Source organism: Balaenoptera musculus, chromosome 11 (genome assembly GCF_009873245.2).
Source record: "Balaenoptera musculus isolate JJ_BM4_2016_0621 chromosome 11, mBalMus1.pri.v3, whole genome shotgun sequence".
NCBI lineage: Eukaryota > Metazoa > Chordata > Mammalia > Artiodactyla > Balaenopteridae > Balaenoptera > Balaenoptera musculus.
The window spans coordinates 41,938,508-41,950,480 of NC_045795.1; the positions used below are offsets into that span (position 1 = coordinate 41,938,508).

Consider the following 11,973-nt stretch of genomic DNA (forward strand, 5'->3'; position numbering starts at 1 on the left):
ACATGTAGCCAAGTTGCATTGCTGAACAGCTGTAGTAATTCACCTTACCAGAAACTTGTTATAATACCTGTTTCTGTGTACTATATATCTGTCAGCATTGAGAATTATTATAATTGCCAATTTATTGAGAGTTACTATATGTTACCATGTTATGCACTTTAGATGTATTATTTTACTTAACCTTCACAAAACATTGTAAGTTAAGTATTATTGTTCCCATTTTACAGATGAGGAAACCGGGGCCAAGAGAAATCCATTTATTGCCTAAAGTCAAATAGCTGACAAGTGTCTGTACAGTCAGGAATGGAATCCAGATGTGACTGCCTGGGGCCTATGCTCTTAAACAATCTACTTTCCTCTATCCAGCTATCTTTGTCTAAATCTCTATCTATACTATTTAAATCTTTTTCCCCTTTAAAATCATGCTTTAAAATATTTGCAGTTTAAAAGAGGAAATTATCTTTCATTTTTATTTGCATTTAAAAATTCTGTCTTTTTCGGTTATTCTTGTCTATTTTGCTTTTGCATCATGTTAAGCATTTATCTACTGGTCTAGTAATATTTTTATTATTGAGTTGTAAACTCCCTTTATATATTAAGGAGATTAACTCTGTCAAATGTGCCAGCTCTTTCACTGTGATGGTGGCAAATTGTGTAATAGTAAAACAATTGGACAAATATGTAGTTCCAAAAAAAGGAGAAAGTTTGAATAAATTTTGTACATTTTCAATGAATGTTAAAAAATAATCAAATGTTCTCTTTCAAACATCATAATTTTGGCTCAATCTTACAGAGACTACAGATAGAAATAAGAATGTTTCTACACAATAACAGAAAGTCAGTTGGTTGTTTAAATAACAAAAGCACCTGGTTCAGATAATAAATGCTGAATTAAGAGAATCTTAGGTAATGTGAAAGACTCCATTGCTGAGAAGAACAGGGTAGATGTAGTATTTGCATTTTTTGGGCACCAGTTATCACAATCCTAGAGATAAAACTTAACATTAAGCTAGTGGATAAGATTGTGAAAAAATGATTTCAACTCTCATGTTTAGAATATATAAAGAAACACCATAAAAATCCCTACAGTTTGAAGTTTAACAATTGTGAGAGATAATGAGTTACTCTTAGTATTAAAAGAAATGTATACACACACACACACACACACACACACACATATATATATATATCACAAAATGGAATATTACTCAGCCATAAAAAAGAACAAAATAATGCCATTTGCAGCAACATGGATAGACCTAGAGGTTGTCATACTGAGTGAAGTAAGTCATAGAGAGAAAGTCAAATATCATATGATATCACTTATATGTGGAATCTAAAATTTGACACAAATGAACTTATTTGCAAAACAGAAACAGACTCATAGGTATAGAAAACCAACAAGGTTACCAAAGGGGAAAGAGGGGGGACAAATTGGGAGTTTGGGATTAACAGATACACACTACTATGTGTAAAATAGATAAACAACAAGGTCCTACTGTATAGCACAGGGAACTATATTCAATATCTTGTAATAACCTCTAATGAAAAAGAATCTGAAAAAGAATATATATATATATATATATATATCTGAATCATTTTGCTATACACCTGAAACTAACACACATTGTAAATCAGCTATACTTCAATAAAAATAAATAAATATATATCAAACTAAAAAAAATAAAAGAAACATAAATAATTAAACTACCATTTTATCCACCTAGTATGCTGGTTTTACTTCTTAGTTACGCTGGCACATTTGGGAGCAATTTAACAACTTTTTACAATTCCTTATGATATGTGATCAGACTGTAATATTTACCCATGTATTTTTCCCAAACTCTCTTTTTGATATTTATTTACCCACAAAATAAGAAAACTACCTGTTTTTATAAAGCACCAAACAAGAAAACTACCTGTTTTTATAAAGCAATTCTCATCTTATGACCATATGAACTAAGGCGTAAAGCTAGTTACAAATCCAGTGCAAATAAACACTCATGGAAGAACCTTGATCAGATCTGAGAATTTCCCTCTTGGTTTTCTCTCATTTCCTAAAGATGGCAGTCTCCCTTTCTTACTGCCAGACTCCTGTTTCTTGCATTTGATCCTGCTCTTTGTAGACACTAGTTTTTCAAATAGCTCAGTAATTCATTTAAAAACAGAGACCTCAGATTTATCTGATTTAATATGATCATCATTTTTACAAGTCCTATGATTTATGAAGTCCATTTAAAGACAACTAACTGAAAACGACAATTTGACTTCTCATCTAGGTCAGTGGTTCTCAGCTGTGGCTCAACCTTAGAATCTCCAGGGACTTTTTAAAAGCCCAAGAGCAGGGTTCCACTCTAGGAAAATGAAATCAAAAAACTTAAAATAGAACTACCATATGACTCAGCAATCCCACTACTGGGCATATAAAAAACCTTAATTCAAAAAGACACACGCACCCCAATGTTCATTGCAGCACTATTTACAATAGCCAGGTCATGGAAGCAACTTAAATGTCCATCAGGAGAGGAATGGATAAAGAAGATGTGGTACATATATACAATGGAATACTACTCAGCCATAAAAAGGAACGAAATTGGATCATTTGTAGAGATATGGATAGACCTAGAGACTGTCATACAGAGTGAAGTAAGTCAGAAAGAGAAACAAATATCATATATTAATGCATATATGTGGAATCTGAAAAAATTGGTATAGATGATCTTATTTACAAAGCAGAAATAGAGACACAGACATAGAGAACAAATGTATAGATACCAAGGGGAAGGGGGTGCTGGAATGAACTGGGAGATTGGGATTGACATATATACACTATTAATACTATGTATAAAATAGATACCTAATGAGAACCAACTGTATAGCTCAGGGAACTCTACTCAGTGCTCTGTGGTGACCTAAATGAGAAGGAAATCCAAAAAAGAGGGGATATATGTATACATATAGCTGATTCACTTTGCTGTACAGTATAAACTGACACAATACTGTAAAGCAACTGTACTCCAATAAAACAAAAAACTATCAATCAAAACAAAAACAAAAACAAAAAATGTCTCTACTGGTCCCTTGATAATTTTTAGATTCTCTTTAGAAATCAGAGAAATTGAAATGGAAAAAGATATCTCATTATTGCTCTGTTGCTCTTAAAAGCACTGTTTTTTTTTTAAAGCAATGCATAGAAGTATTTTTTAAAAGTCAAAATCAAAATAAACTGTTAAGCTCAAAAATAAAAGTGTAAAAAAAAAAAAAGAATCTCTGGAGGTGGGCAAATGCAGGTTTAAAATCTCCACCGGTGATTTACACGTACAACAGGAATTGAGATCCTCAGATTCTAGCTCCTTCATTGGCAGTCTAGAAAAGTCAATCAAATCAAACTTGGAAACAAAAATTTGAAAGTAAAAGCAGGAGGACCATAAGAAACGGTATTCCAGGGAATGCTTTGAATTAATAAAAAATTGGGTCACAAATTCTTCCTGTCTAATGTCATAAAAGTTTAACCTGTACTTTAATGTATGGTAGATTACTTCTGAGAGATCTGTTCTATGCAGAGATTCACTGTAATTGAGTTAATAAAACCTAATGCTTTATGTTTCCTTTGACATTCTACACAGGTTTGGAAAATACTTAGGCTGGGGCCAGGCATATGTGCATTTGGTGCGAGTTGAGTCTGGGGGCTAGTACTTCCAAAGAATGTTTTATTTAGCATTTTATTTGGCACTTTATAAAATGCTTGGCCACTGATTAACCCTCATAGAAGAAAGAGAGACCCCTAAACAATGGACTTAACCATTGTGATCAGCTGGTTGATCAATTTTCAAAGAAAGATCACTTTCATATATTTCTTTTCTTTTGAGTATGCTTGCATTTATTTTTTAAATTTTATTGAAGTATAGTTGATTTAAAATGTTGTGCTAATTTCTGCTGTACAGCAAAGTGATTCAGCTATACATATATATATTCTTTCTCATATTCTTTTCCATTATGGTTTATCACAAGATATTGAATATAGTTCCCTGTGCTCTACAGTAGGACCTTGCTGTTCATCCATCCTATATATATAATAGTTTGCATCTGCTAATCCCAGACTCCCAAACCTTCTTCCCTTCCCCCAACCCCTTGACAACCACAAGTCTGTTCTCTATGTCTGTGAGTCTGTTTCTGTGTCATAGAGATGTTCATTTGTGTTGTATTTTAGATTCCACATATAAGTGATATCATATGGTGTTTGTCTCTTTCTGACTTACTTTGCTTAGTATAATAATCTCTAGTTCCATCCATGTTGCTGTAAATGGCATTATTTCATTCTTTTTTATGGCTGACTAGTATTCCATTGTGTGTGTGTGTGTGTGTATATATATATATATATATATATATATATATATATATATATATATATATATATATATATATATATATACCACATCTTCTTTACCCATTTCTCTGTTGATGGACATTTAGGTTGTTTCCATGTCTTGGCTATTGTGAATAGTGCTGCTATGAGCATAGGGGCACAGGTATCTTTTTGAATTAGTTTTGTCCAGATATATGCCCAGGGATGGGATTGCTGGATTGCATGGTAACTCTATTTTTAGTTTTTTGAGGACCCTCCATACTGTTTGCCATAGGGGCTGCACCAATTTACATTCCCACCAAAAACTGTTGACACCAATGCAGTAATCTCCAAGTAGGTGTACATATAACACCATCTGATTTAAAGCAGACTCTCTGCCTGAGATAAATGCTTTCTGATTATAGTTACTTAGAAAAAATTAAATTCTATTAGCAACCATCATTTCTGATTGTATTCATCACATCTGGTGAATTCAGCAACTTGGATCCACAACCAGTCTCTATACCCACTTCTCTCTCTACAGGTTTAAATGTGAAAGTCATACTGGGGATGAGATATAAACCGACCTGCCACTCTTCACATCACCTGCTACACCCAGTCCTAGGCCTATTTTATTTTTAACTGAGGGTCAATTGATTTTCACAAACATGATTAAATGCATTTGGTTCTGACCTTTCATATCCACTTAATATTAACACAACTGGAGAGCTAATCATTCACTACCTGCCCATGGAACACATACTAGGCAAATTCTTCTCCTGTTTTCTTATTCCTTCTCTTTGCAGATTTTTAATAAACACTTAAGGGTTCCCAAGATAACAATTCTGCTGGCAAGGTGACCGCCTAGGATTGATTTGCTCCTGCAGTGTATATAAACTGCAAAACAAAAACAAAAATATAAGTTTTTGTGTTCATTTTATTTTGAATTCCAGAACCTCCATTGATGACTCGAGTTCTAATTTAATGGGACAGGTGTCTCATTCCTTTATTTGTATTCTCCAGATTAGAACACAGAAAAGAGAAAAATAAGTTATTTGTCCATGGAAGCAACTCTCATTTTCTGCTTTGATTTAGGGGTAAAAATGAAATTACCAAGAGGAATGGGCCCACTCTATTCTCTTCAGGCAATTTCCCATAAATATTATTTACCAAAATCAAGCTTTGGTAAATATTGGATTGCAACATTCAAGGTTGCAACCGTAGGGAAGAACTTGGTATCTGGATATTTTTAACTGCTGATGAAAAGAAGATTCATATGCTTTGATAGACAACTTGCTAGAGGGCCAGGGTAAATCTGTCTTATAAAGAAACCTCATATGAGTACCAGCATGAGTAGCTACCTTGCCCAGCCATCCAGGTGGGCAAGGAAACAATAAAGAGAAGGACATTCTGACAACCAGATTTAGCAGCAGTGGACCCCATCAAGATGACCTTCCCGTGTTGTAAGCCCACAGCCTGTGTTGAGGAAATAAAATTTAAAAAAATATATTTTTGCCAACCCAGGAGTCCTCTTCACAAAGGTGGTAGAGAAAGAAAACACTTATATTATTGACTAAGCATTCAAACCAGAATGTGATGTCTATCACAAACACTAAGAGATTGCAAAGAGAGAAGAAATCTCACCCTTCATATAGCCGAGTAGGTATAACCCATTATATATATATGTTCTCAAGATAAACAATAATTCAATTTATCCTCAAGTAAGAGGACTTGACAAGTACCATTTATTACACACAGTTCATCCTAAATCACCTGTTAATTGGGGGGGGGCATCTGTGTTAGTTCATTGGCTTTACCCAAAGGAAAAAGAAACTTCTCATATCTTTATGACAGGAGGTAGTTTTATAGCTTAGAGCCAGGTGTCAGCTAAAGTTAGGCTCCCATCCTCCCTAAGAAACTAGGAGAAACTTGGAGATAAGGCTGCTATCTCCCTCGGATGTTTACCTTCAAAGGAGATGGTTCTCAAGTCCTTGAGACTTTCCTGAGTCTTAAAGCTGACAAAATGCCCATCTAGTTTTCACAAGGATTTATCACCATTTCAAAGAGAGGAGAATGTACTTATAAAGACAAGTTTTCTAAAATAAATTGCTCTAGGAACAAGGGAGGGAAATCTCTTCACTTATTTTCAACAAGGGGAATTAAGCCTCTCTTTGAACATTTCTCTTTGTCCTTACACCTGGCTGACATGGGGCAGAACTGAAATCTCAGACAGTCTGACCCTGAAATAGCCACTAAAAAGAAAGAAGTCTCACTGATTTTTCTTTTCTAGGGACTTCTTTAAAAATACTGTAGGAGACATGGGGGTTTGACAGTTTGGGGGTTTCTCCTTCAAAGTCTTTTCAAGACCTTAATCTTGGTTTTTATATTGTAGTGAATCACGGTAAAAAGCTGAGCAGAAGTCAGAAAGTAGAAGGACAGACATTCCTGTGTGTGCTAGTTTTCTAAAATAAACAAACAAAATAATAGAATCAGCGTTAATAACTATGTGGAGATCAGATAACCCAGATATTAAATGTTTTTGACCCCAGATTCAATATTGTCTTTCCTAGAGTTAATTATATCCACATTCTCCACCTACCATCCTACCTTTGCAGGACCTTAGCTAATGAACATCTTATCACTTCTGGCTTATGGATAATAAATTCTGATACTAGATCTTGTATTTTTACACCATAGTTAGTAGTTATGTAAGTGTCCAACATATGTTTAAAATCTTTCAGAAAAAAATGAATATGTAGCTGTCAATAAATTATGATACACATTTTCTGGAAATGACAATTTGCTCTGGTTTCATCTTTACAGAAACATATATGTAGATCATTCTGCTTTCATTTGGCAGATAAGAATATTCAGAGTTGGTTATGTATTAAAAGGGAAGGAAAAGTCAATTTACACAGCACATTCTTTAATAACGTTCTTTCTGTAATATTGGATTAAAGTTTCACAACTAAAGTTAACTCTAAGCAAAACAAATTTTGGAATGTGACTCCCTTCAAAATTATGATTTTGTAAATGTCTTGAGGTCTTTCTTATTTATATTTTCTTATCCAAAATAACTCTGTTGTTCAACTGGTGATAGGATATAATACTGAGCCTTCACTTCCAGCGGTCTAGTCTGAAAATAATGATTTATTTATTTTATTGATGATCTCCATCTTTCTTAAATGTAGACGTTTGATTTTCCCAAGTTATTCAGCTCTTTACCTATACTCAGATTGGCAAAGGAAAGTAGAAACGCCACAAAAGGTCCAAAATCATGACTCTACCTGTCATAGCATCATGCCATTTCAAACCAGGTGCTGAATCGTGGTGGCAAACATTACTTTGACCTTGCATCGTATTCAGGAAGAGCTGAGAAATAGTGTTCAGTTTGCCAGCCTCGTGTCAAAGGATGAGATACTTATTCCTCTTCAATCTCATTTAATTATTCCTATAATTATAACATCTTACATTTGAAAGGTAATTGAGAGGGCATTTAGTCCAATATTTTATTGAATGTTATAATCCCGTATAGCCTTATAAATCTTCTGTTGAAACTCTTCTGGTGACAGAGAGTTTACCATTTATAAGCCAGACGTGATACATGTTTTAATATGGATGAAACAAACTAATGACTGCATGAACAACAACAAAAAAAAAACAAGAAACATTGAACAAACGAGGGTTTAGTTTCAAATACTGTGGCCTTGGGCATGATATTTAATCTTTGGAGCCTCAATTTCATTCTCTGTAATATGAGATCAAAGGATTATGGTTAAGATTTGCATTCATGCATGTAAAGTGCTTAGTATTGATATGTAAAATAAATAGCCCTTCATAAAGGTTAGCCAAAGAAGATGATTTCTTTAAGTCTTTTGTGAGAGTAACTACCAAATGTTGCTACTCTCAGGAAAATCAAAAACATGCTAGTTTTTACTTATTAGAAAGAAAAGGAGGAGATGTCATTGAGGCTTTTTCTCCTTTCATTTGAAACCTGCAGAGAATTCCAGATGATGAAAGTTACAACTCACTTATTTCATGACTGTTGATTTTCTGTGGCTAGAACAAATCAGTGCAGGAGTGAAGCTACTTCTTGTTTTAGCAACTTTTCCTCCACCTCCTCCTTCTAATCTAACAAATGCAGCTCCTCTTCCATGATGCAGGGCGTGTCCTGTTTCACCATCCTGCTCAGCCACTTGGCTATGCCACGTGCAGTTTTCCTGTCAGCTTTCCTTACGCATTGCACATACCCAATGTCCACCTTGGAGCCAACTTTGAGCCACAGCTCTCTCAGACGATTGCTTCTTCACCCTGTGATCCAGCCCAGGACAAAACAACCAACAACCAACCAAACAAACAAAAAACAACTTATTTACAAAACAGAAATAGAGTCTCGGATGTGGAAAAAAACCTATGGTTACCGGGGGGAAATGGGAGGGGGGAGGGATAAATTGGGAGTTGGGGATTGACATATACACACTACTATATATAAAGTAGATGATGAATAAGGACCTACTGTGTAGCACAGGGAACTGTACCCATTACTCTGTAATGACTTATATGCGAAAATAATCTAAAAAAGCGTGGATATATGTATATGTATAACTGATTCACTTTGCTGTACACCTTAAACCAACACAACATTGTAAATCAACTATACTCCAATAAAAATTATAAAAAAACAAAAAACAGAGACAGTTGCCCAGAGAAGAGAAACTGACCTCCCTCAATTTCCACCAGCCATTTTGGGATGAAATGCTCCTTTGACAGCCATGCATCGGCACCTGGAAATACAAAGCTATGGTCATTTCCTTCCACTGGCGTCATTTCATCACATTGTTCTATTAGAGTACAGTTTTAGAACTAAATTTCTCTTTTGCCCTCCTCTCTGATATTTTCTTTTATACTTCTTTCTGGACTGGTATAATCTGCTAATACCAATCTCCAGTCAGTTAAGTTTATCTTGTCTGCTCCAGACAGTGTAACCCTATCAAATAGAGATTGATGGATAAAGAAATCCGTGGAACCACTCCACTCCGTACTCCATAGCAAGAGGTTCATTTGCTGTCTCTCACTTTTGTAATGTTCCCTTTTGCAAAAGCTGGGACTTAATCCAATCCCAGTTCACTCTACCTCCTCCGTGTTTTAGAGGTTACATTTTACGGAATGATGCACTCAGTGCTAAAGGAAAAGTTAACCAAGCGATTGAAGGGTGAGGAGGTGTGGGTGGGATATGGCAGGGCTGTTCCTTAAGGTGGCATCAGCCCCTCAAAGCCATGGTCATCCCTCTCAGGAGGCCAGAACTGCTCTGCTGAGCTCTCGAGAGATCAGGTTCTGATTTGAAGGTACAGCTGTGTGTCTTTATCCTGCCATTAACTGTATAACAAGAAAACAGCTACTGAGGAAAAAAATAAACAAAAACTTCTTACTCCAAACCATTTTTTATATGAGATGCTATACCTGAATATGAATGGGGCATATTTTTTAAAATTCTATATCTCCATTAACCTGACTACTATTTTCTCTTATTTTGCAGCAATGAAGATGGAGCAGAAGTGAAAACCCAGACTGGGCTGAAGTTTTTTGGAGTGCTGGTGCTAATCACTTGCTAGATTTAACTTTTATTACTACTTTTTTTCAGTCTTAGTGTTTCCTTTATGAGCTGCAGTGGAACTAAAAAAAAGTTTTCTGCAGGCATATAACATGGAAGTACTCACTAATACCTGGCACAGGAGACATTTACCTACACTTTCTCCCACCACTGTTAGAGCCTTGAATGTCTTCTATTAAGCTGACAGCAATACTAACATGCCCCTCTGTTTAGAAGCCAAATAAAGAAGAATCACAGGGAAAAAGAAGGATGGGTGTGACGATTTTTCAACACCAGTTTTATTTAATGCACACATTACTCCCTGAATCAAGTTTTATTCCCCTTCTGCTTAATTTCTTTTTCATATAAAAAAAAAGAACACCAACTTTTTAAAAAGGAACCCCTGCCTGCTTTCAGGAGTTTATTGGGGGAGCTCTTGAATGTGAGAAAGTTGGTATTTTCACAAAATGCATGCTATTTTCCTGTTCTGTTTGGGTTCTGTGCTTGATGGGACAGACAGTCATGTTGAGGTGGTGTTGCTGGAATGTTTCTAACATCACTGTCTCTCTGAACATCACCACATGATTCTTGCAAAGGCTACTTCAGAGTTAGTTTGTACCCATAATCTTGGGAGCAGCCAAAACCATAGAGCGAACCACACTGTTGGTGACAATCCCGGAGCCAACCTTCAGCAGGCCCAATGCCCACCATATTGGCCATGGTCTCTTTCTTTCCCAACTGCCATCCTCAGTATCCTGTGCTCAACTTCCCTAAGTGGCTTCCTTTTTCTAGCCTTCCACTGGGACAACACACTAAGGAAGAGTCCACAATAGTTCTGGGACAGTGAGCTCCTGGTAGCAGAGGACTCTCAGTAGAGACTATACCCTTGCACACAACCCATGCTCCCCTGGGAGCCAGCTCTGTCTGAGCCATGGCTCCCTCAGACCACTGCTCCATCACCCCCATCATCCTGCCCAGGGCAAAGCAGGGAGAGTTGCCCACAGAAGAGCCACTGGCCTCCTCATCCTCCACAGGCCATTTTGGAAAGCTCCATTGCCAGTCATCAGTAGGCATCTGGAAATACAAAGTTCTCATCATCTCCTCCATTAGTGCGTGAGGAGCAGTGAAGCCTTAGTAAAGTTTTCTGCTCTCTCTTCTCCCCCAAACAAAAATCTCTACCTGCTAAATTGTGTGAGGCATCACTTTAGATTATTGATAACCATCTCTAGTATTCCGTGTGCTCTGATCATGTGTCAGGCACCATGAATTTGACTTAACCTTCACAATGAGCCTGTGAGACAGGTAATAGTATTATTCATATTTTATGTTTGTAAGGATAGGCTCCAAAAGGTTAAATCAAGCTAGTAAGTGGTAGAGACAGAATTAACATCCAGATAATCAGATTCCAAGAACAAGTCATTTATTCAATCATTTGTCCATTCTTTTTTGACTTTGAGAATAAAAGGTTGAGTTGATCACACTCCCTAGTTCATTGCTATTATAAGTTTGGGCAAGACCCCCTCTTCTGTGTACTTGTTGATTGGATGATTGCTTGATTAACTTTTATAACAATTTCTATCTTCCCTTCTGCTATAAGCACACATTCTTCTGTTTGATAAATATTCTTTACCTATATATGTTTTGAAGATGTGCACTGTTTTTCTCTGCATATGTATTTAATAAAAGTAAATGACATTATAGTTTATATTTTGTTTCTTTTCTTTTTCCACTTAACACATGGTTTTTAAGCTCTATCCACATTGTTCTATAAATACTTAGTGTATTGTTTCCTCACAGCTACCTGGGGTGCTGTCTTCACATCTCACCTGCCCACCTGCCCCACAGTGAGCTCTCAGGATGCATCCCTCTACCAGGAACAGCTGTGATGTGTATTGTTGCATGTAACCTCCTGTGGACCTTTGTGAGAATTTCTCTGGAATATATACCCAGGTTTAGAATTGTTTAAGTCTGTATGTGCTTAATTTGATGAAATGCTCCCAGACTGCTATTCTTTAGAATGCATGTCCTCATTTTTATT

The 11,973-nt window shown here is 36.1% G+C and overlaps 1 protein-coding gene across 13 annotated transcripts in view; it reads left to right on the top strand.

Annotated features, from left to right (window-relative positions):
• Nucleotides 1-11,640, top strand: part of LOC118904077 (muscular LMNA interacting protein) — a 275,275-nt gene extending 263,635 nt beyond the window's left edge. For all 13 annotated transcript variants that reach the window (XM_036869793.1, XM_036869795.1, XM_036869801.1 and 10 more), the window contains one exon: nucleotides 9,882-11,640. In XM_036869793.1, the coding sequence (XP_036725688.1) occupies nucleotides 9,882-9,887 (6 nt within the window). In that variant the 3' untranslated portion in view covers nucleotides 9,888-11,640. The remainder of the gene's footprint in view (nucleotides 1-9,881) is intronic.
• The last annotated feature ends 333 nt before the right edge of the window (nucleotides 11,641-11,973 follow it).